The sequence below is a fragment of the Amborella trichopoda genome, chromosome 9 (genome assembly GCF_054954075.1).
Source record: "Amborella trichopoda isolate Santa Cruz 75 chromosome 9, AtrichopodaSantaCruz75HAP2 v2.0, whole genome shotgun sequence".
NCBI classification, from domain to species: Eukaryota; Viridiplantae; Streptophyta; class Magnoliopsida; order Amborellales; family Amborellaceae; genus Amborella; species Amborella trichopoda.
The window spans coordinates 2,516,981-2,537,440 of NC_142344.1; the positions used below are offsets into that span (position 1 = coordinate 2,516,981).

Here is a 20,460-nt window from a genome sequence, read left to right on the forward strand (position 1 = left end):
AATGTTTTTACATTTTTTTTTCTTGGAGTTAGTAATGTATCTCAAGCTATTTAATTTTACATCTAATGAGTGAGAATAATTGTGATCAACATATACAAAAAAAAAATAAAAATAAAATTTTAAGACATTTCAAAGGCAAGATTGGCAATTATGGCTTTGCTTTTCGTAAAGTTGTGCTGTAAACCGAACCCTTATTTTCTAAGCCTCCTTATTCCTTTCCCTATGAAAATTAAAGTAGGAGACATCAAATATTGTAGGAAAAGTGGAAAAAAAAAGAGAGACCGATTTGACTTCGAATAAATATGAGCGATTGGGACAAAGATAAAGGTCTCATTGTACACAATTCTTTGATAGTTTATCCATTTTGGGTATTCCAACTCATGGTCTTGTGTATTATGAAGATTTTATGAAATTAAATCGAAAAGGTAAAATATTAAATAATTAATCCTTTAATTGTCTTGTAACATTTGGGAAATTAATGGAAAAATCTCTCTTTATTTTTGATATTTAAGAACCGTCTCATGTATTTTAAGAATATTTGGGTTAGTTTGTATAAAATTGAGGCTCTAACCTCTAAATAATATTGAAATATGATTTTTCGGTTGCAAAAATCTTGGTGATAGTCTGAAAATCTATTTTCATCTCTAATTATAAAATTTAAAGCTTCAAGAATAATATTGCTTTGATAGATCTATAAACACTTCAAATATTGAAACTTGACAGCTCAGATAATGCATTACAAATGCACTATTTTATATACTTGAAATTTATTTTTTCACATATATAAATCTCGAGGTCGAGACGATTGATTTGAGGGTTTTTCAACATAGAAACAACCTCTTCTAGTAAATTTAATTGTTTCAAGCCTCAACCTTATATAAAATTTTTCTTTTATATTTTAAAAAATTATATAATGTCGTAACTTTAAAATATAGAATTAATGTGTACTTAAAATATCCATCGTAAAAAGCTATTTTGAAGTTAAAAAATCTTCTAATTGAGCACCTTGCCATGGAGATATATGAATATGGAATTTTTTTTTTTTGAGTCTTAAATATAGTATATCTTGCAATACATTATCTAGACTATCAATTTTTAAATCCTCATATGTTTATAATTAAAATTTAATTAAAGATGAAAATTGATTATCATGCCGTTATAAGAATTTTTAACATTAAAATTATATCTCATAATAAAATTTTGTGGTGCACTTGTACAAACCGCACGCCCCTCGTATTTTATAGCTCAGTCTCTTTTTCATAGTGAACACCGTATTTATTGTTTTTGTTTTTCTATTTATTTGGCTTAAGGACAAATTTGGGCATCCGCAAAGATATTAAGCAGAGGACAGGAGCTTGCCTCTCTCTGAGAGAGAGAGAGAGAGAGAGGGAGCTAGTAACATAGAGAGAGAGAACAAGTTAGTTAGCGATGGCGGAAGCTACTCCTCAACTACGCATTCTCCTTCATCAGCAGCAACCCCAAAAGGAACGCTCCCCCATCACCGTTTCCAGCCACGCTGATAGAAACCGAGTTCTTGTACTTCACTTTCTTAATTTACTTTCATGAATTTTGTCTATCAACTACGAAATCCCGTTAAATTAGGGTTTTTTTTTTTGGACTGCGCAATATTGGTGTTTTTCCTGATCAATATCTGTATTTCTGGTCTTTGTTTCTTGATTTATTGTCAGTTTTGTTATGTTCTGCGCCCCTGACTCACGGTACACGTTTCCATACTTAAATATGATAGTCAAATAGAACACTACCCTACGGAAGAAATAATTTTGCATTGCAGGTGTTCAAATAGTGTACAATTTCATTTTCTCTAGCTGGAAAAAAGGCAAAACAATTTTACCATTGGGAGCTTTTGTCATTCCAAAGTGAATTACAGAAGATAAATCATGTTTCATGCGGAAAATAATTTTATTTAATTTGGTTTCAATGATCAACTTGGTGTGCTGTTTTCAAAATGATTCAAAGAGGGTTGGACATAAGTTTAATTGTACCGTGACAGCATAACATCATTTTTCCATGGTATGTGCGCTTTTGTTTTGTACCCAAGGTCTTTAAGTTTGGGTTTTGGGTTTTGGGAACTCTTAATGATGCATCTATAACATCTTCTATTCAATTTTCCCTTTTTAACAATTTCCTTCTTTTTTTGAAGAGTTTCAACAGTCTCCTTTATAAACTCAATTTTTTGATATAAGGATGCTTCGACAAGATCATATGCATTTACATAGCACTATTGATTGTGTATAGTCTACATAGCACTATTGATTGTGTATAATCTACATTTATCATATTTTTAATATAATTCTAAAAAGGTTAGAATGCCTTTCTTTCATTTTTCTACTTATACATGAGATAAATGGAAGTTCTACTTTTGTTCCAGGAAGTATTTAGACGTGCACTATCGCAAGTTGGTCCACCTGCAAATTTTGCTTTGCAGACAGTTCAGGAAGCCATAAAACCACAGGTCATAATCAATGTTCTCGCTAATGTAAAATTTCTTGTGTTTGAGACATTGTCCAGGGCCGCACTTCTTTACGAGTTCCATCATTTAAATTTGTATGGCATCATAGTGTTTATTGGCTTATCACTTTCTATGCATTCACTTGTTAGTTGTCAATGAATTGGAAAATTATATCCCTGCTAAAGCTTGAAAATTAGTCTTGCTTTGTTCATTTTTCTCAAATGCGACATATTTTGGCAGAAACAAACTGTGTTGGTGCAAGATGAGAACCAATCCTTGGAAAATGCTCTACGGGCATTACTTCAGGAACTAGCAGTAAGTTATTACATTCTAAAGATGTGTCATGCGCTTTTCTGTGTGCATATTTGCATGTATGTGTACATGCATAAATGACCTGGTATTTCTCACATGCTACCATATGCTAAAGTTTGGCTTATTTGTCAGTTTCGCTATGTAATGTAATTGACATATATATTCTAGATTTTCATTTTCCACTTTCTTTTCCAACTTGGCCTTATTGAGTTCTCTTAACTTGCTTTTTGTCTTGGACATGTAGTCCTCTGCAGTTCAGTTAGGAGAGCGCACTATGCAATATGGACAGTCCATTGATGGTGCAGGGAGTATGCCTGGTCTCATACCTCGGCTTCTTGGTTCGTATTTCTTGCAACTGCATAGTAGACGTATAAAGTGTGGCTCACTTGTAAGATTTATTTATTTGTTCTTTGAATGTTTGGATTGAAAATTCTCCGTCTTTGGAAGCATTAAATGATCACTCTCCTTGCAATTTTCCCAATTGATTGTGCTCCTTCATCTCTCTGTAGATATTGTCCTCTATCTTTGTGAGCAAAGTCATGTGGAGGGTGGTATGATATTCCAGCTGCTAGAAGATTTGACTGAAATGTCAACCATCAGAGATTGTAAAGAAGTTTTTGGCTATATCGAGAGCAAGCAGGATATCTTAGGCAAGGTATGTACTGCACTTTTTGTTTTTGTGGGTGATTGAATGAACTGCTGTTGTGCGGCTCAAAGTCTATTTGACTTTACTAGGATTTGTTAAATGCATCGTTTGGTTTCTGGGCATTATGGAATTTCTACAGAAGTGGATATGTTTTCTTGTTTGCAGCAAGAACTCTTTGGCAGAGGGAAGCTTGTAATGTTGAGGACATGCAATCAGCTTCTTCGTCGACTTTCTAAGGTAGCCAATATTATACAATTGGGATCTTGAATAATTATTGTACATAGAAAATTAATCTTTCATGAAAAGTTTTGTTGCCTTCTATGATCCACATTTCTCATGACTTGGAGCCCATGTATTCTGATGACTGCTCTTTTTGAAAGTTATAATCTGATGATCTTTCAATCTGCATCTTTCTGTCCATCAGGCAAATGATGTGGTCTTCTGTGGCCGTATCCTTATGTTTCTGGCTCATGTCTTCCCATTGTCGGAGCGCTCAGGTATTGGCTGCCATTGTATTCTCTGCAGTCTCTGTGTTTCTTTTGTGTTTTGTTCAATTGTCTGTTTAAGTCACTTTGATTGCAATCCTCTGCTCGTTATTGTCAGCTTTGAATGTAAAGGGAGTTTTCAATACATCCAATCAAACAAAGTATGAACAAGAGCCTCCTGAAGGTATTATTCTAATATTTATTGAGGTTTTCCCTGAGGAAATTATTTAAAGGTTTTCCCTGAGGAGATTATTTTCCCAACTTTACACAATTGGTTTCTGAATGGGATCCATTCCTTCCTTTTCCTGACATTTCTTTTTTATATTTCAGGAATTTCTGTTGATTTCAACTTCTACAAGACATTTTGGAGTTTGCAGGTCGACTATGTCACTCACTGCTCTTATTATCCACAGATTTGGTCTTGCTATTATTTTCATTAGCCTTCTGTATGTATGATGAATGACTCATGCTAGAAGCTCGGTTATGGGGTTTGCTTCCTTCTTTTATCTTTTTCAAATGAGTGATTATGGGTTGTAATTTAGAAGAAAGGACCTCATCTTTTCTCTTTTGGAGCAGTCATCCAATTCGCTATTAGCTCTAGTACAAAGCAGTTTTTATTTCTAGCAGCCCTTGCAGTTATACAGAATCATTCTGTAATATGCTATTAATAGTTTAATGCCATTACTTGGTGTTTAGTTCTGAGTTTTAGATCAGAAAAGGAAGCTCAATATTGCCAACTTTGGAAGTACTTATTAGCATATTATGCTGTTCTTTTACTATGTTTCAGGAGCACTTCTGTAACCCTACTTCCATGACTCTAGCTTCTGCCAAGTGGCAGAACTTCACATCCAGTTTGATGGTATATTGGAATTAGCTACTGTTGTACTTCTCTTCTGCTATTTCTTGAATACTGTATTTTCTCCATGTAGAATTTCCATGAGACTGCCTGTCCTGCTTAAGGGTGTCTCATCAGATATTTTTGCTCAAGTAGCATTTTCTAGAGTTAATATAATGATTGCTTATTCACCCAGGTTGTGATGGATACATTTGAAGCTCAGCCTTTACATGAAGATGATGGAAGTGCAAATATTCTTGACGAAGAAGAGGCAGTAGCATTCAGCATTAAGTATCTGACCAGCAGTAAATTAATGGGACTAGAGGTATATCTTTAGCTCTAGATGAACTGTGCCAATGTATAGTGACTTGTCTTGAACATGATGGTCATTTTGATTTCTCTCATTACCCTGCAGTTAAAAGATCCAAATTTCCGCCGCCATATCCTTGTTCAATGCCTTATATTGTTTGATTACCTTAAGGTATGCTAGTCATTTCACATATGGATCTAACACTAGGTTTTTCTCTGAGAAAATTGTAAAAGATGCTGCATTCCATGGTTGTGACACGGCCACATATATGTGTGGAACATACATACATATGTTCATGCATATATGTGTACGTATCATACATGTACCAGCTTGCTGCATGGAGCCTAGGGGCTTGGGCTGGTTCAGGCTCACTTTGGTTACTGAAAAGCCAGGTGGAAATAGCTTTTTTTGGTAATTATTGTCATTAACGTAGCACCAGCCTATACTTGGACGTTGGTTGAGTGATGTTTGTTTTCTGGTATGACATCCTTAGGTTGTGATTGGGTTATTCTCTCCTTTTCTTGTGTTCGCTGGTTCAGACTGGAATTGTCGAACTAATGCCCTGAATGGTCAGTTCAGGGGCACCAAACCGGGGTTGGGATGGCCATCAACCCGGTCAAAACTGGTTTGAACCAGCTAGTTCAGATTGGTCTTGATTAAATTTAGTGTATTTTGTTAATATTTTTATTTACATTTTTCAGACCTATATGATAATGCTGCTTTCTAATTATTTTCTTGATTTCTGATTTTCCACTTTTTTAGGTTTTTTCCTATTTTTCTCTATTTTTAATTTTTGAACCTGTCTGGTTAATCGGTCTAGTTCGACTGGTCTGACCAAGGACCCAGTCTGGTTCAAATGGCCCGACCAAACCAGTACCCCACCAGTTCGACCACCTGTCAGTCGTAATAACATTTAGGAGAGCTCATCAATCGATGAGGCAATGGAACTGGCTTTCTTTTTCTAGACGAGGATTCTTCAATCTTTTGCCGTAATCATGACTTCTTTTTGTTTATTTTCTGATTAAGAATGTTATACTACTGTCAGTTCATTTCTGTTTGGGTTGAATAAACACCAGCAACGGATATACTAGTATTTATTCTTCCATATTTTATTGTAGGCACCTGGAAAGAATGACAAAGAAGGACCAAAGGAAATCATGGTTTGTAGCTTCAAGTTTATGATTTGTATGGATAGAATCAATAAGAGATGATGATTTCTGAATGCCTGAGTCATTTTCTCTAACTGCATAAGCTGGTGTGTTTTATAGCTTGACATTTAATGCACATACTTGCAGAGAGAAGAAATTAAATCCTATGAAGAGCGTGTGAAGAAGCTTCTTGAAATGATACCTTCAAAAGGGAAAGAGTTTCTTGAAAGGGTCGAGCATATATTAGAACGGGAGAAAAACTGGGTGAGTTTTTCTTGCTGCCTTTGTCAAGGGGATATAACCCAGGATCTTAGAGATCATCTCATGTGTGATTTTTCCCCAACTTTGTCTAACTAATTGCATGCAACGTTTTTAAGGTTTGGTGGAAACGTGATGGATGCCCGCCTTTTGAAAAACAAGCAACAGAGAGGAAGACAAACCAAGATGGCGCTAAAAAACGGTTCGAAATTTCATGTGCTGATTGATGATATTCTTCCCTGACTAAGAATTTGATATTATCTGGATATCGTTTAACTGTTTCTGTTTTGCATTCTGATATTTTAATTTTTCTGTAGCAAGCCACGTTGGAGACTTGGAAACAAGGAACTTTCTCAGCTGTGGAAATGGGCAGATCAGAATCCAGTATGTTGTCTATGTAGCCTAGACACCATATTAATAATAATGTACTTGCTTATAAAGGACCATTTATGTCTTCCTATCCTATGAAAGTAAAGATCTAGATTCTAGTACGAGTTTCATGATGTCTAGTCGCATTGGCTGCTGCTCATGCTCCTAAGCATATTTCTTGGAAAATTTGCGTACATTCTCCATCAAGTTTGTAGTGCTAAGACTGTTGAGTTTCAATTATTTTTTCTGGATATCCAAAAAAAAAGAAAAGAAAAACTTAAACTACTGCTTGTGAATTTCGTTTCAAAAAAAAAAACCTACTGCTTGTGAATGTCTTTCTGTATTTTATATCCTTTGCTCTGAAAAAAGTTTATGGTATCCAAAAACGTTTCTGCTTGTGGATCTTCTTGCCTCTTAGAAGAATTCAAGAATGAATGTTGGTGCTGTGAATTTTGTTCTGTGTTTGGTGTGATGCCCAGCTTTGTTGCGTGGGTGGGTCTGTAGTGAGGTTCCTGTATTGAGTTCATAGACAATATTTGTTGCATTGGAATCAAAACCACATTAAAAGTATTAATTTTATCATACTGCTATGGTAGGGCTTCGCAACTGATACTTCATAGATAAAATCTGTGTAGTTTTCTTTTTTATCATCTCAAAATGCTTGACTTTATTTAATACAATATTACAATCGCTATGTAAAGATGGGGTTTTGTTTGTCGGTTCCCTTCTTCTTTGGTTAAACATATTCTTTTGGTTTTCTCCAGAATGCTTTGACGGATGCTCAACGTGTAAGAACACCCTCGATCACGGAGTACTGGAAAGCTCTTGCAGAGGATGTTAGTGCCTCTACTCATTTATAGTTGTCTTAAGTCATGAGAATATCAGAATCATAAACTGCTAAGCATATTGGTTGTAAGGTTGAAATTGAGTGCTCAGATGCAAGTTTTACGTATCTTGCACCATATAGCTATAGATTCACTCAGTTGTCTAAATTTATTTACTGCCTGTGATGAAATGCAGATGGATACTTCTGCAGGAATAGAGGCTGAATATCACCACAAGAATAATCGTGTGAGTTTTAAGTTTTGTTAATCTATTTTTTGTTTTGATATGGATGTTAAGAAATAAGCATGGTACCCCTATAGACGACACTTGAGACCCTATATAAACAATATTTGAGGCGTGATGGTGGGATTTTATTCAGGGAAACAATTGCTCATTTCATCTGAGATCCTTAATCTTTCCATTGCATGTCCATTAAAGAGTTTGGCTGTGAATATTTTATAGTGTTCTTTTTTGTGGTGATTTGTGTTTTTTTTTTTGACGAGGTTACATAGGAATTGATGATGATCCTTGACTTCTATTGTCATTAATCTAATCACTCTTAACTTCCTTCTTGACCAAGTTAGCAATTCATGTCATATTCTTAGAAGTTAAAGCTTTGAGAAATTTTTCAATTGAAAATGAGTGAGATCTTTGTGTAGGAACCCTTAAATTGATTCTTATTTTGTTATGATTAGAATTGTTTGGTTCTCTAACAAATTTATTTTTTCCAATGAGAAAAACGATTAGTTTCTGATATTTGTTATATAATTTCTTTAAGAAAGACATGTAAATTTGTTGATGAAGTATCCGCTTACCTAATACTTCACTAGATCACAAGCACACCTTATGTTTCCATCTTGTTAATTAAATCATTGTGTCATTGTTAACCAAATAATTTATATCCTTCTTTATTTTTCATTGACCCTCAACCTCTAAGTTACTGATATCTGAGCCCCCACAGATATAGGATTTCTTTACCACAATTTCATCTAGGAAAATGACTTTTCATTGCTGTTCCATTCTGCAGGTTTACTGCTGGAAGGGCCTACGATTTTCAGCTCGTCAAGACTTGGAAGGGTTCTCTCGGGTAAGGTTTTCTTTCAAATTATTTATGCACATGGTGATTGTAATGAAACAACAAAATTTATAGAAAAAATTGGAAAAAGATTGTTTCCCACTCAAAATGTCACTCAGATGGGAGTCTTTGAATTTTGAACTGCTGATGTGCTAAACCATTTTACGGTCTTACAATAAGTATAACCTACCTGCCTTTTTTTCTTTTTTTTGAGAATAACCTCCTTCCATGATTTATGCCTTTTTTTAGGATTTTAAGGTTGGGTTGTGACCTTAAAATGTAGAATTAAGGTTGCACCTCAAAAATCCATCGGAAAATGTTGTTTTAGAGTTTAAAAACCCTCTAATTGATCATCTCGACATCGAGATGTATGAATATGAAATGAAAAAGATTTCGAGTTTCAGAAATAGTGCACTTGCAACACATTATCTAAACTGTCCATTTTCAAGATTTCCATATGTTTATATGATTTGAACTATTTTTGGAGTTTAAAATTTATAATTAGAGCTGGAAATAGATTTGGGAAAGTATAAAATGACATCATTTACCTTTGATACAAGGTTGTCACATTAATCTTGACAATTGGATCTGACATTGGGTGGTTGCAATTGTTCCATTGACTAAGCTCAAACTTCAAAAGAAATTTTCACATCCAATGGTTGTAAGGAATTGTGACCACCTTGTATCAAAGGTAAATTGTCTCATTGTATACAATCCCAATAGATTTTCAGGCAATCCTAAAAATATTTTACACCAAAATTACATCCTATTATAAAATTTGGAGGTGCGCCTTAATTGGATTGTTTAAGGTTGCAACCTCATGCAAACACACCCTTTTTTTATGCTTAAAAGACTGCTTTTTGATGCAGTTCACGGACCATGGTGTTGAAGGAGTTGTGCCACCAGAACTTCTGCCACCTGATATACGATCAAAGTATCATGCTAAAGCTGGTGACAAGTCTAAACGAGCTAAGAAGGAGGAGGAAGTAAAGGGCAATGCCCCACTAGTTGAGGACAACCAGGTAATAATGCATCATTGCATCTTCACCTTTTTATGTGGATTTTTTTCTGGTATGTTAAGTGCCTATCTGTTTGTTAAGGAGGATGTTAAAGCAACTCTAATTCATAGAGCTAGATTTTGTAAATATTCCTGATGCATTTGATCATGAAAACATGGCTAACAGGCAAAACAACTTTAGGTAATTGTACCACTGTTTTTTTTTTTCCCTTGAAAAAAATGCAAAACAACTGAATGTTGCCCTCCAAATTGCATTAACTTTATTGCAGGCAAACATTTTGGAATTATTTGCTCATAGTGCAATTTAAGAAGTAAATTTTTTTCTTTGAAAAAAAATGCAAAACAACTAAATGTTGGCCTCCAAATTGCATTAACTTTATTTCAGACAAATATTTTGTAATTAATTGCTCATATTACAATTTAAGAAGTAATTTTGGTTTTCCAAGAGGACTTTCTGGCAATAAAGGGGTGATCCTCCCCAAAGAAATGAATTTCTAAATGCGTAATCATCCTCTCGCTTTTTAACATGACTAATCAACTTCCTGTGAATCAATCTGGTTTCAAAAAGAGAAAAAAGAAGCTGGTTCTTTCCATCGCATGGAGGTTAAATGATTATTTTCATGAGTGTCAAAATCTACTGTCGCTCCTGTTGCATACAACCTTATTATGAACCCACGTAGTTTATCTCAGATTTCTCCTTATTGCTTATTTCATTTGACCCAAAACAACAGATTATCAATTTATCATTAGTGATTTGATTATTCTTTTTCTCCTGTTTCTTTTTGTGAGTGGTCCATCTATTTTTCTTTTGTTTCCTTGTTATCAAATTAATTTTGCAATGATTTTCTTCACTCTCCTATAGCTAACGACATAGTGCCTATTTCCCCCCCTCTTTCCTGCCTAAAAAGAATGCTGGTGCCACAACTGAGCTAGAGGGAAGTGGCAGTGGTGCTGAGCTGGAAGACTCTGCAGCCCCAATGGACACCGATGTGGGCGCAGTGGGTGCAACAAATAGTGGCGGTCCATCACCCGATGAGGCTCAAAAGCAGAGCCCAGATGATGAAGTGGGTCAAGAGGTGGTTCAACCGATACTTGATTCTGAGCCTGAGCCTGAGCTCGATGCTGAAGGCAAGCCCGAACAAATGCTTGAGCCTGAATTACCCAAACCCGCCACTATAGATTTGCAGGATGGAGTTGAGGAGAGTCCTCAAGAGCCGATTGCTCCCTCTAATTAAGGTTAGCTTCTCAGCACAAGAGTTTATTGCTCCTATTCAAAGGTGAACTTGCAAGAGGAATGAAAGGGAAGAGAAACTGTTTTAGGCATTCCAGGGTGGGAAAGAGAAAATTAAGAAAAACAGAGGTAACTGGAGTAAGGCACTTTAGGAATGGACCAAATTTTCGAAGTGCACACTATGTGGATCTTAATTTGTGTCGGAGCTGGACACCAAGTTCTATGAATGGTCCAGTTTTTATGATGGGATTATTTTCTGGATGGGGCTTGGGCATATTCCCACATTTGGATTTGAAAAGTATTGAGAGGTCTTCTTGCAGGGGCTTCTAGAAAACGTAATGGTTGGATTGTCCCTCAAGGAGTGGTAAGGTGCTATTGACTCAGTGGGGATCTGGTAAATGTTGTGAGATATTTTTTCATATAAATTATTGTGGATTATTCAGAGAGTATTGCAAGTGACTTTATTTATTTTTTTTACTTTAAAATCTCAGTTCTTCTGGTTAATTATGTGGCACTGAGAAGTTTAATCTGGACATGTGACGGGTGTTCCTCAAACTCCTATATTCTTTTTTAGAGTAAATTAATAGAATTTTGTATTAGGGATTTATATTTTATTAAAAATGTATTCCTATTATCCCCTAAAGTTAACTTGTGACCGTATCCTGCATCTATGAATTAGTTACCCAACTCTCTATAGCTAATCTACTAGCTACGGTTTTAACTAAAATATGAGTTTTTGTATTAATATTAAGTAAACTAATTATTAAAACAGTACAATGTATCATGAGGACAAGAAGTGTCGTCTCGTATATCCCTCATGTTTCCGGTAGCAACAACCATCGATGCTTGATTTTTGAGCCTGAGCTTAATTGCTTATTTTTCCATTGGGAATTGGTTTTATATAAATTGGGTCTATTTACGTCTAGTATAAGGAGGTCATAATTACTTTCAACTATCCAATGTGAAATCTGATGGCTTCGATGTGTCATAAAATTTGAGAAAATTTCTTTTAGAATTTGAGTTTGATTAATGAAATAAATGCAACTACCTAATTTCATGTCCAATAGTAAAGATTAATTGTGACTATTTATACTAAAAATAAATAATCTTTTTATATATTTTTCCATTATACTATCTACTTTTCTCTCTCTCTCACATACGCACACATGCGCGTACGTAGGCTACAGAATGACTTTCTGAAATTGGTAATGTGCATTCCACCCTGTTTTAACAAATGAACTATTTCTAGTTGCATCAGTCCCGTGTTTACATCTCCATATGTAATCATTTTCAATGCAGTCTAATTGTTTTGGAGTACAAAAAAATTTCATAGTCATTGCACAAGGGGAGGCCACAAAAGATTTTCAAACCTGGGTACCAATGAAATAAAAAATACCAAACTGATGTCATATAGACCATTCATTATTCTCAGTTTAGATATCTACATTTTGTGCCGTCCATATAGTTTGAAACTACAGGGAAAAATAAATGAAACAAATAACAATAGTGTGAGAAACTAATCCTATCTAACCTGCCAAAAACAAATGTCTGAAAATAGATAGAAAAAAAATACAACAGTAAATGAGTTCTGCCTGATACTAGCTGCAAAATTATCTGTTTTCGCCTACTGCCTTTTTCAGCAAATATAGAATACTTCTTTCAAATGCAAGCTTTCTAAATCACATTACCATACGGTTCAATGGCCGATCTCAATCCACTACAAATCCTCATCAGAGCGTAATGCTCGGCGTGCTTGATATTGCATATTAATCAATAATTAATTAAACTTTTAACAATAAAATAATAGTACTAGTTAATTATCATCATTTTAATAATAAAATTGTTGTAAATAAATAAAATTATAATTTGGATAGACTTGTAATTACATAAGTAATTATTATATTAACTACATTATTAAATATTTTTTATTATTAAATTGGTATAATATAAAAGACCTGGTTTCTATGCGGCAAAACCTGCATATGTAGAAATACGGGCCTCTTAATAAATTTAATTTTGAGATGGATTTTAAGGCTTAATTTTTAAGGACATGTAATATCTATCATGGAGATCATGAATATGAAAAAATAAATAAAAGTCATATATTTCTCTTTATCCAATCGTCTCTTATGAATGGAGGGATAAGATTGCCCCAATCACAATGTCACGTCTCTACACGATTTTATTTTTAATTTTTTCTATAAACAGTTTTAACACCAAAATTTGGACGTTCAATCCTCTATTAAACTCACACTAGTAAAAAATATAAAAAAAAATATTTTTAATAAAATAAAATGACCAAAATATCTCTGAAAGATTCAAAAGGTATTTTGGTCACTATATTTTATCAAAAATTATTTTTAACATTTTTTATAAGTGCGCTCCAATGAGAAGATGACACGTACTAAATTTTATATTTAAAAAATTTGTAAAAAAAAACTAAAAATAAAATAATTTGAGGTGCCGGATCTAAAATCAAACGATAAATAGCTCTCTTGATCAAATTGAACGGTTGGATAGTAGAAAAAGCATAGACCTTCTAAACTGCAGGGGAAGTATAAAAACCTCTCCCTCTTTTTTTTTAAGATGGATGCTATACACTTTCTAGACCGCCTATGTAGAAATGCGGTCGAGCCCGTATGAAACAATTTTTCTAATAGAAAATATAACTTCAAATAAAGGTAAGTAGATTTATATGGGATTGTCTACAAAGATACCATTTATCTTTTATACATGGATGTCACAATTATTTTCACTCAAATTAGATGATTTGGGGTGAGTCATGAAGTTGGAGAATTTTTTTTTGGAACTTTATGTCTATTCAATGACTTTCTTACAACCACCTAGTTTGAAATTTTAAAAAAATAATAATTGTGATATTCATGTAAAAAGAGATAAAAGATATGTTTGTGGAATGAGTGGCGTAGGAAAAACAACTCTCATGAAAAATATCAATAATCACTTCAGGAACTCCGTTAGTTATTTTGATATTGTGATATGGGTGACTGTGTCTGCCCATCCGGACCTCAAAAAAGTGAGGAGGATGATCTGGGAGAGGTTGGGTTTGCCTTATGGCGATGATCATACTGAGGATATGGAGAGCCATATATTGTTTGATATCCTAAAGAGGAAAGAGTTTCTGCTCATCTTAGATGACCTGTGGGACAGGGACAGGTTCGATATAAAAGAAATAGGAATTCCTCGACCAAAGAATGGGAGTAAGATTGCGATAACAACACAAAATGGAGATGTATGCAGCGATATGGGGGCCGACTCCACAGTGGAGGTAAAGAAATTGTCAGAGGATGAATCATGGGAATTGTTCTGTGCAAAAGCAGGTCCTCATGTCGCCTCCCCAACAATAGAACCCTATGCCAGGCCTCTTCTCAAAAAGTGCGATGGCTTGCCTCTTGCCATCGTCGTCTCTGGAAGAACCATGAGAGGTATACAATCAATAGGGGAATGGGAGTACGCAAAATGGGCACTGGGGCATTCTCCATCAGATATGGCAGGTGTGAATGACGAGCTATTTCGCGTCTTGAAGTTTAGTTACGACAGGCTAGAAAATGCTTCCCCTTAAATCCTTGTTCTTGTACTGTGCTTTGTTACCTGAAGATTATTTAATAGGGGAATATGAGCTTGTGAATTATTGTATAGAAAAAGGATTATTAGATGGGCGAGATAGTCTCAATGAGGCTCGTGAGAAGTGCTATGCAATGCTCGGAAGCCTTGAAATTGCATGCATGGTAGAAAGTGGTGGTACTGAAGACACCATAAAAATGCATAATTCGATGCGCGAAATGGCCCTATGGATCACTTCTTCAGGGCAGGGGCAGGGGCACGGTCGATGCTTCCTAGGGAAGTCTGGCATTGGATTGAGGGAGGCACCTGTGTTTAGGAAATGGCAAGAGGAGGCAGAAAAAGTCTATCTGGTAGAAAACGATATAGAGGCTCTCCCTTTGTTGCCAGAGGAATGCGCAAGACTCGTCTCCTTGTCACTTCGAGGCAATAATCTCGTGAAGGAGATCCCACCACACCACTTCTTTGAAAGCATGAGTGCCCTTCGTGTACTCGATCTAAGCCTAACGAGTGTTACCCTCCTTGTCTCACTCGGTGAATCTCCGTGCGCTTCGTTTAAGCGGATGCTTGTATCTAGAAGAGTTGCCCCCAACAATAGGACAGCTTCCACAACTCCAATTGTTGGATCTATGAGGTTGCAATCGATTGGGAGAGCTACCTGATGGGTTGAGGAAGTTGATCGATTTGATATTTCTCGATCTGTCTGAAACATCCCAACTATTCACATTCCCGAGGGGAGCTTTATCAAAGTTAAGGAAGTTGCAGGAGTTGAATACCATGAACAGTGGATTGACATTTCATGTGGGACATGATGCCACAGGGATAAACCTTGCTGAGTTGACGAACTTAAATGCCACGAGCGTTTCAGTTGAAGGCGCGGCCACTTGGGACTGGCTCCAGGAGTGTGTTAAGACAGTAAATGACTTGAAATTAAGCGACTGCACCATCACAGAAGGTGCCTTAACCACCCTAGCCAGGGCCCCAAGCATGCGATGCCTGACCCTGCAAAGATGCAGGGATTGACAAGGGTCCCAACCAACGTCTCAAAGGGTCTTGAGCTAACAACATGTCAAGAGTTGGTGAGTGTGGTGACTGCAAAGGGGAGGGGGGCGTTCGAAAGATTAGAGGAGCTGCACCTCTATTCCCTGTCTGGGGTTGAGAGTTTATGCATTGGGGTGCCATGGAACACATGCTTTGGAAACCTGAAGACAATAAGTATAATGAGATGCCCCAGATTGCGGATACTATTCACACACGGTATGCCCCAACTCTTCAAAGGCGCTTGAAACCAAGCGTTATAACTAGTTTATCTTTTTCTTTTCCATTTTCTTTGTTGAATTGATGCAATGGATTGTCTTTTTTTTTGTTTTTGGTAATATTGTAAAAATTAGACTGGTTATTTTTACATTGGACGTGATAGTTCAAAAGACTGGTTATTTTTACTTAATCAAAGTCATTTTAATTCCCCTCTTATATAAATGAAGGAAAAAATTTATATAGGGCCGAGGCTCTAAACAATCAAATTAGAGCCCACCTCAAAAATTTCACTAGAAGAGGTTGTTTTGATGTTCAAATATCCTAAAATTGATCATCTCGACATCAAGATGGATGGACAACAGAAAAAATTAATAGGGTGTGATAGCAAACGTTGGCTGCATGAATGTGATATCAATCACATTTCCTTATGTTTTAAGTGACTTCTATTTTTGACTTAATCAAAGTTTATCAAAGTTATTTTTAATTGTGTATTATATAAATTAATGGGAGAGTTACCTGCCCCAAAATTAAAAGAAAAGATGGCATGGCTTCTCCGTTTCAAAATTTTTTAAGTGAATTCTATTTTTACTTAATCAAAGTCATTTTTAATTCCCTTTTATATAAATGAAGGAAAAAGTTTATATAGAGCCGAGGCTCTATAACAATCAAATTAGAGCCCACATCAAAATTTTTACTAGAAGAGGTTGTTTTGATGCCCAAGTATCCTAAATTTGATCATCTCGACATCAAGATGGATGGACAAAAGAAGAAAGTAGATTTCGAGTTTTAAAAATATTGCATCTTGTAACGTAATTTTGCACCGTCAATTTTTAAGATTTTTAAGTTTTTATAGATCTGCTCGATCTACACTATTTTTGAAGCTTTAAATTTTATAATTAAAGATGAAAATATATTTTAAAGCTATCACAAAGATTTTCAGTATTGAAAACATACTTCTCGACACTAATTGAAAGTGCGCTTTACTTTGATTGTTTAGAGCCTCGGCTCAATACAAAACACACCCTTGAATAAGTAAGTTGCAAGCGTGGCCAGTTGGACATGATCCGCAAGGGGCGGCTTTGGAAAGATGGAATTGCCTGTCTAGGTAGTTGCTTGCTGTTGCTTTTTTTAGAGTCATTAACGCGTGGACTCTAAAATTTCTGGTAAAATACGGAATGTTTTACTTAATATGGTGATATTGGTTGATGCGTCTTCGGATCAAAGCTTATCAACTGTTCAACACGTGATTGGAGAACGGTTGGGCTTGAAGCTCTCAGGTACACGATTCAGACCGTGAGAGGGAAATTCTTAGGATGCGTTTTCTGCTGATCTTGGATGGTGTGTGGGACAAATTGAAAATTGAAGATGTGGGGATTCCTCTTCCAACAGATGAGAATGGTTGTAAAATTCTATTAACAGCACGAACATCAAGTTTGTGTAATGAAATGAGCGATTCCTCTTCCAACAGTTAAGAATGGTTGTAAAATTCTATTGACAGCACGAACATCAAGTTTGGGCAATGAAATGAACGCCACCCACTCTACTCAGTTGAAGTGAAAACGTTGTCACCAGAAGAAGCATGGAGTCTGTTCGTTGATAAGCTCGGCCAATATATTTCACTTCCACCTATAGAATCCTATGCCAGAACTGTTCTCAACGAGTGCGAGGGATTGCCCTTGGCCATCATTGCTGTCACAGTAGCAGCGGCGAAGCATAAGACGTACAAGGATTGGGAGCGTGCTGCAAATGACTTGGAGCAGTCAGTCTCAAGTCTCAAAGGTATGGAGAAGAAAGTGTTTGGCATCCTCAACTATAATTATGATAAATTAGATGACAAAGCCCTGAAGCACTGCTTCTTGTATTGTGCTCTATATCCTCAACATTATTTACCAGGAGAAGAGGAACTTTTAAATTATTGTATCGAGGAAGGATTAGTAGGTAAGAATCTCAAAGATGCTCGTTCTATTTTCATGGGTCACCTTAAAACAACGGGCATGCTTGAAACTGGTGATCGTGAAAATACGGTCAGAATGCACGACATGATGCGTGAATTGGCCCTGTGGATCACATTCAATGGATCGCAGGATAACCCTATGTTCTTAGTGCACTCCCGTGCTGGATTAGTAATGGGACCAGATGCACAAAAAGTTTCCTTGATGGGGAATAACGTAGAGGCTTTACCTGAATTGAAAGCGTGCCCGAAGCTCCGCACTCTGTTTTAGAGTGCTTCAAGGCAATGATTCCCTGGATGAAGTCCCACGGAGAAATTTCTTTAAGCATATGACAGCTCTTCGTGTACTCGATCTGAGTGGCACGAGGTTGGAAACCCTCATCAAACATCTTGTCACAACTGGTGGACCTCTGCATTCTTTGTAGAAGTGGATGCCGCTTCCTTAGAGGATTGCCTTCAGATTTGAGAAATCTCAAAAAACGCCAAATACTGGACCTTAGTGGGTGTGATGTGATCAAAGAGCTTCCCGTGGTTGTTGGGGAGTTGGCCAATTTGAGATGTGCTTCTGGTATCTACAGAATCCCACCTGAGATACTGTCCAAGTTGCGCATGTTGGAGCAGCTGGTTTTGATGGATAACAATCTGAAATGGCACATTGGAGGGACTGGACAAGGGGGGGGAGGGGCGAGCACAAAAGAGTTGACACGGTTAAGCCACTTAACTTCTATTGACATTTCTTTAACAGATGTAGACATCTCCCACTGGCTTAAGTTGCTAGCTAGCAGGACAAGGGACAATGTAACGAATTATGCGTTAGATCTCTTAGAAGGGGCCATGAACCTGCAGCATTTGTCGATCTTCTTGTGCACAGGTATGATACACGCCCCCACTCGTTGCTTGGAATCTCTTGGGATTGACAATTGTGGAGATTTGGAGCATTTGAAGGTTGGAACTCAGGCCAAAGAGGACGCGTTTCAAAGGCTCGCAGTGTTGCACCTCTCTCTGTTGCCTAATCTAAAAAGAGTTTGTACAGGTGTGCGACCAAGTAGGTGCTTTGGAGTTCTGAGGACGATAGATATAGAGAAGTGCCCAGAATTGCAGATTCTCTTCACAAAGGGCATTGCGCAAAACCTTGTGAGTTTGGAAGAAATAAAAGTCTTAAATTGCGAGGGAATGGAGGAGATGATAGAGGATAAGGAGATTGGAGATTGGAGTTCATGTCATCCCAAAACTGAGGAGAATACTGCTATTCAGCCTGCCTGAACTGACTGCGATATGCCACCATGTCTTGAACTTGCCATCCTTGGAAGAGGTAAACATATGGGAATGCCCAAAGCTAAAGAAGCTCCCTCTTGGTGTTCGTAACCCAAATGAGCTGCTGAAGATTGAAGTAGAGAGACAGTGGTGGCAAGTTTTGGAGTGGAAAGATCATAACATCATGTTTCTTCTCAAATCGAACTTTGTCAAGTTCAAAACTGAACAGTAGTGGGGCTTGGATCACCAGGTAATTTGCTGAGTGATGGCAATGACTCCAAGGCTCGTAACCTCTTTCTTCTTCATTTTAATTTCATGGGGGTGATTGCATTCTAATCTACCGTTTGCATGGGAAATGCATCTTCAACTGTTCTCCTTGAAAATGGCCGGTTTAGGTCGCACTTACCAGACCTTGTATGGTAAATGCAACCCATGTTTCGTTTCTACGAATTGAACTACTTTATGGTCCTTGCTTTTTTTTCCCAAACCGCTGGCACTCAGGTATATTTCAAAGTTTCAGTTTAGTCGCCGGTGTTTTCTTGTTACCTAGTTTGCCTTGTTTCTTATCTGATCTTAATTTGCCCACAGTTCTTTTGATCAACGTTCAAATAGCCCATCAATAGACACATCAAGATGAGTTTTGAAATTGATCAAATTCACCTCAGGTAAAATGTTATATAGTTCAAATGCGAGATGTATTTTCATAAACTTTCCAATAATAAATCTTAAATTAACCATTTGTGCTTATAGTATCACTTTACATTAAAATGCCATTTTTTAATTCTAACAATTGTTTCTAACTCACAATATAATAATTAAAATTAGAATTTAACAAAGTCTAAAATTAGTATTTCCACCAATAGCTCTCTCTTTAACTATATCTATTTTTTGCAATTGCAATATCATTCTATCTCTTTCTAGACACATCTTTTCCATCTCTAATCATGTCCATATTTCTTCCTTACAATAAATTGATAGAACTGTGTTCTGGATATATCTTATTAAAAATGTATTCCTATAATATTCTAAAGCAACTTGTGACCATATCCTACATCCATGAATTAGGCGCCCAACCATATATAGCTAATCTACTTGCTACGATTTTAATTAAAATATAGATTTTTGCAGTAATATTAAGTAAACTACTATTTAAAACAGTGCAATGCGACATTTATGAGGACAGCATGTGCCGTCTCACATATCCCTCATGTTTCCGGTAGCAGCAACCACCAATGCTTGATTTTTAGCCTGAGCTTAAGCTCTACGCTGAAGCCAAGCACGAACAAATGCCCAACCCTAGATTTCCCAAACCCACCACCAAAGGTTTGAAGAATGGAGTTGAAGAGAGTGCTCATGGGCCTATTACTCCCTCTACTGAGGGTTAGCTTCTCACAAGCATGTATTAGGCTTTACTTGAGGTGAGCCTGAAAGTAGAGG

The 20,460-nt window shown here is 36.4% G+C and overlaps 1 protein-coding gene and 1 non-coding gene across 3 annotated transcripts; both read left to right on the forward strand.

Annotated features, from left to right (window-relative positions):
• Positions 1-1,307: 1,307 nt before the first annotated feature.
• On the forward strand, positions 1,308-11,467 carry THO1 (nuclear matrix protein-like protein). Of its 2 annotated transcripts, none has more exons than XM_088847106.1 (21): positions 1,308-1,536; positions 2,390-2,473; positions 2,711-2,785; positions 3,027-3,120; positions 3,292-3,437; positions 3,594-3,665; positions 3,853-3,925; positions 4,032-4,097; positions 4,244-4,290; positions 4,701-4,772; positions 4,945-5,073; positions 5,164-5,229; positions 6,177-6,218; positions 6,354-6,470; positions 6,584-6,666; positions 6,782-6,848; positions 7,598-7,669; positions 7,854-7,904; positions 8,686-8,745; positions 9,603-9,755; positions 10,614-11,467. In XM_088847106.1, the coding sequence occupies exons 1-21, from the start codon at positions 1,429-1,431 to the stop codon at positions 10,623-10,625; spliced, it is 1,689 nt and encodes a 562-aa protein (XP_088703232.1). In that variant the 5' UTR covers positions 1,308-1,428; the 3' UTR covers positions 10,626-11,467. The 2 variants fall into 2 exon arrangements, with proteins under 2 accessions (XP_088703232.1, XP_006847924.1); XM_006847861.4 differs by having other exon boundaries at positions 10,660-11,467.
• A 2,414-nt stretch (positions 11,468-13,881) lies between these two features.
• LOC18437661 (putative disease resistance protein At5g63020) lies at positions 13,882-19,175 on the forward strand. The gene is made up of 4 exons (XR_016040099.1): positions 13,882-15,214; positions 17,043-17,095; positions 17,464-17,597; positions 18,128-19,175. It is a non-coding gene; the product is annotated as a putative disease resistance protein At5g63020 (transcript).
• Positions 19,176-20,460: the final 1,285 nt, after the last annotated feature.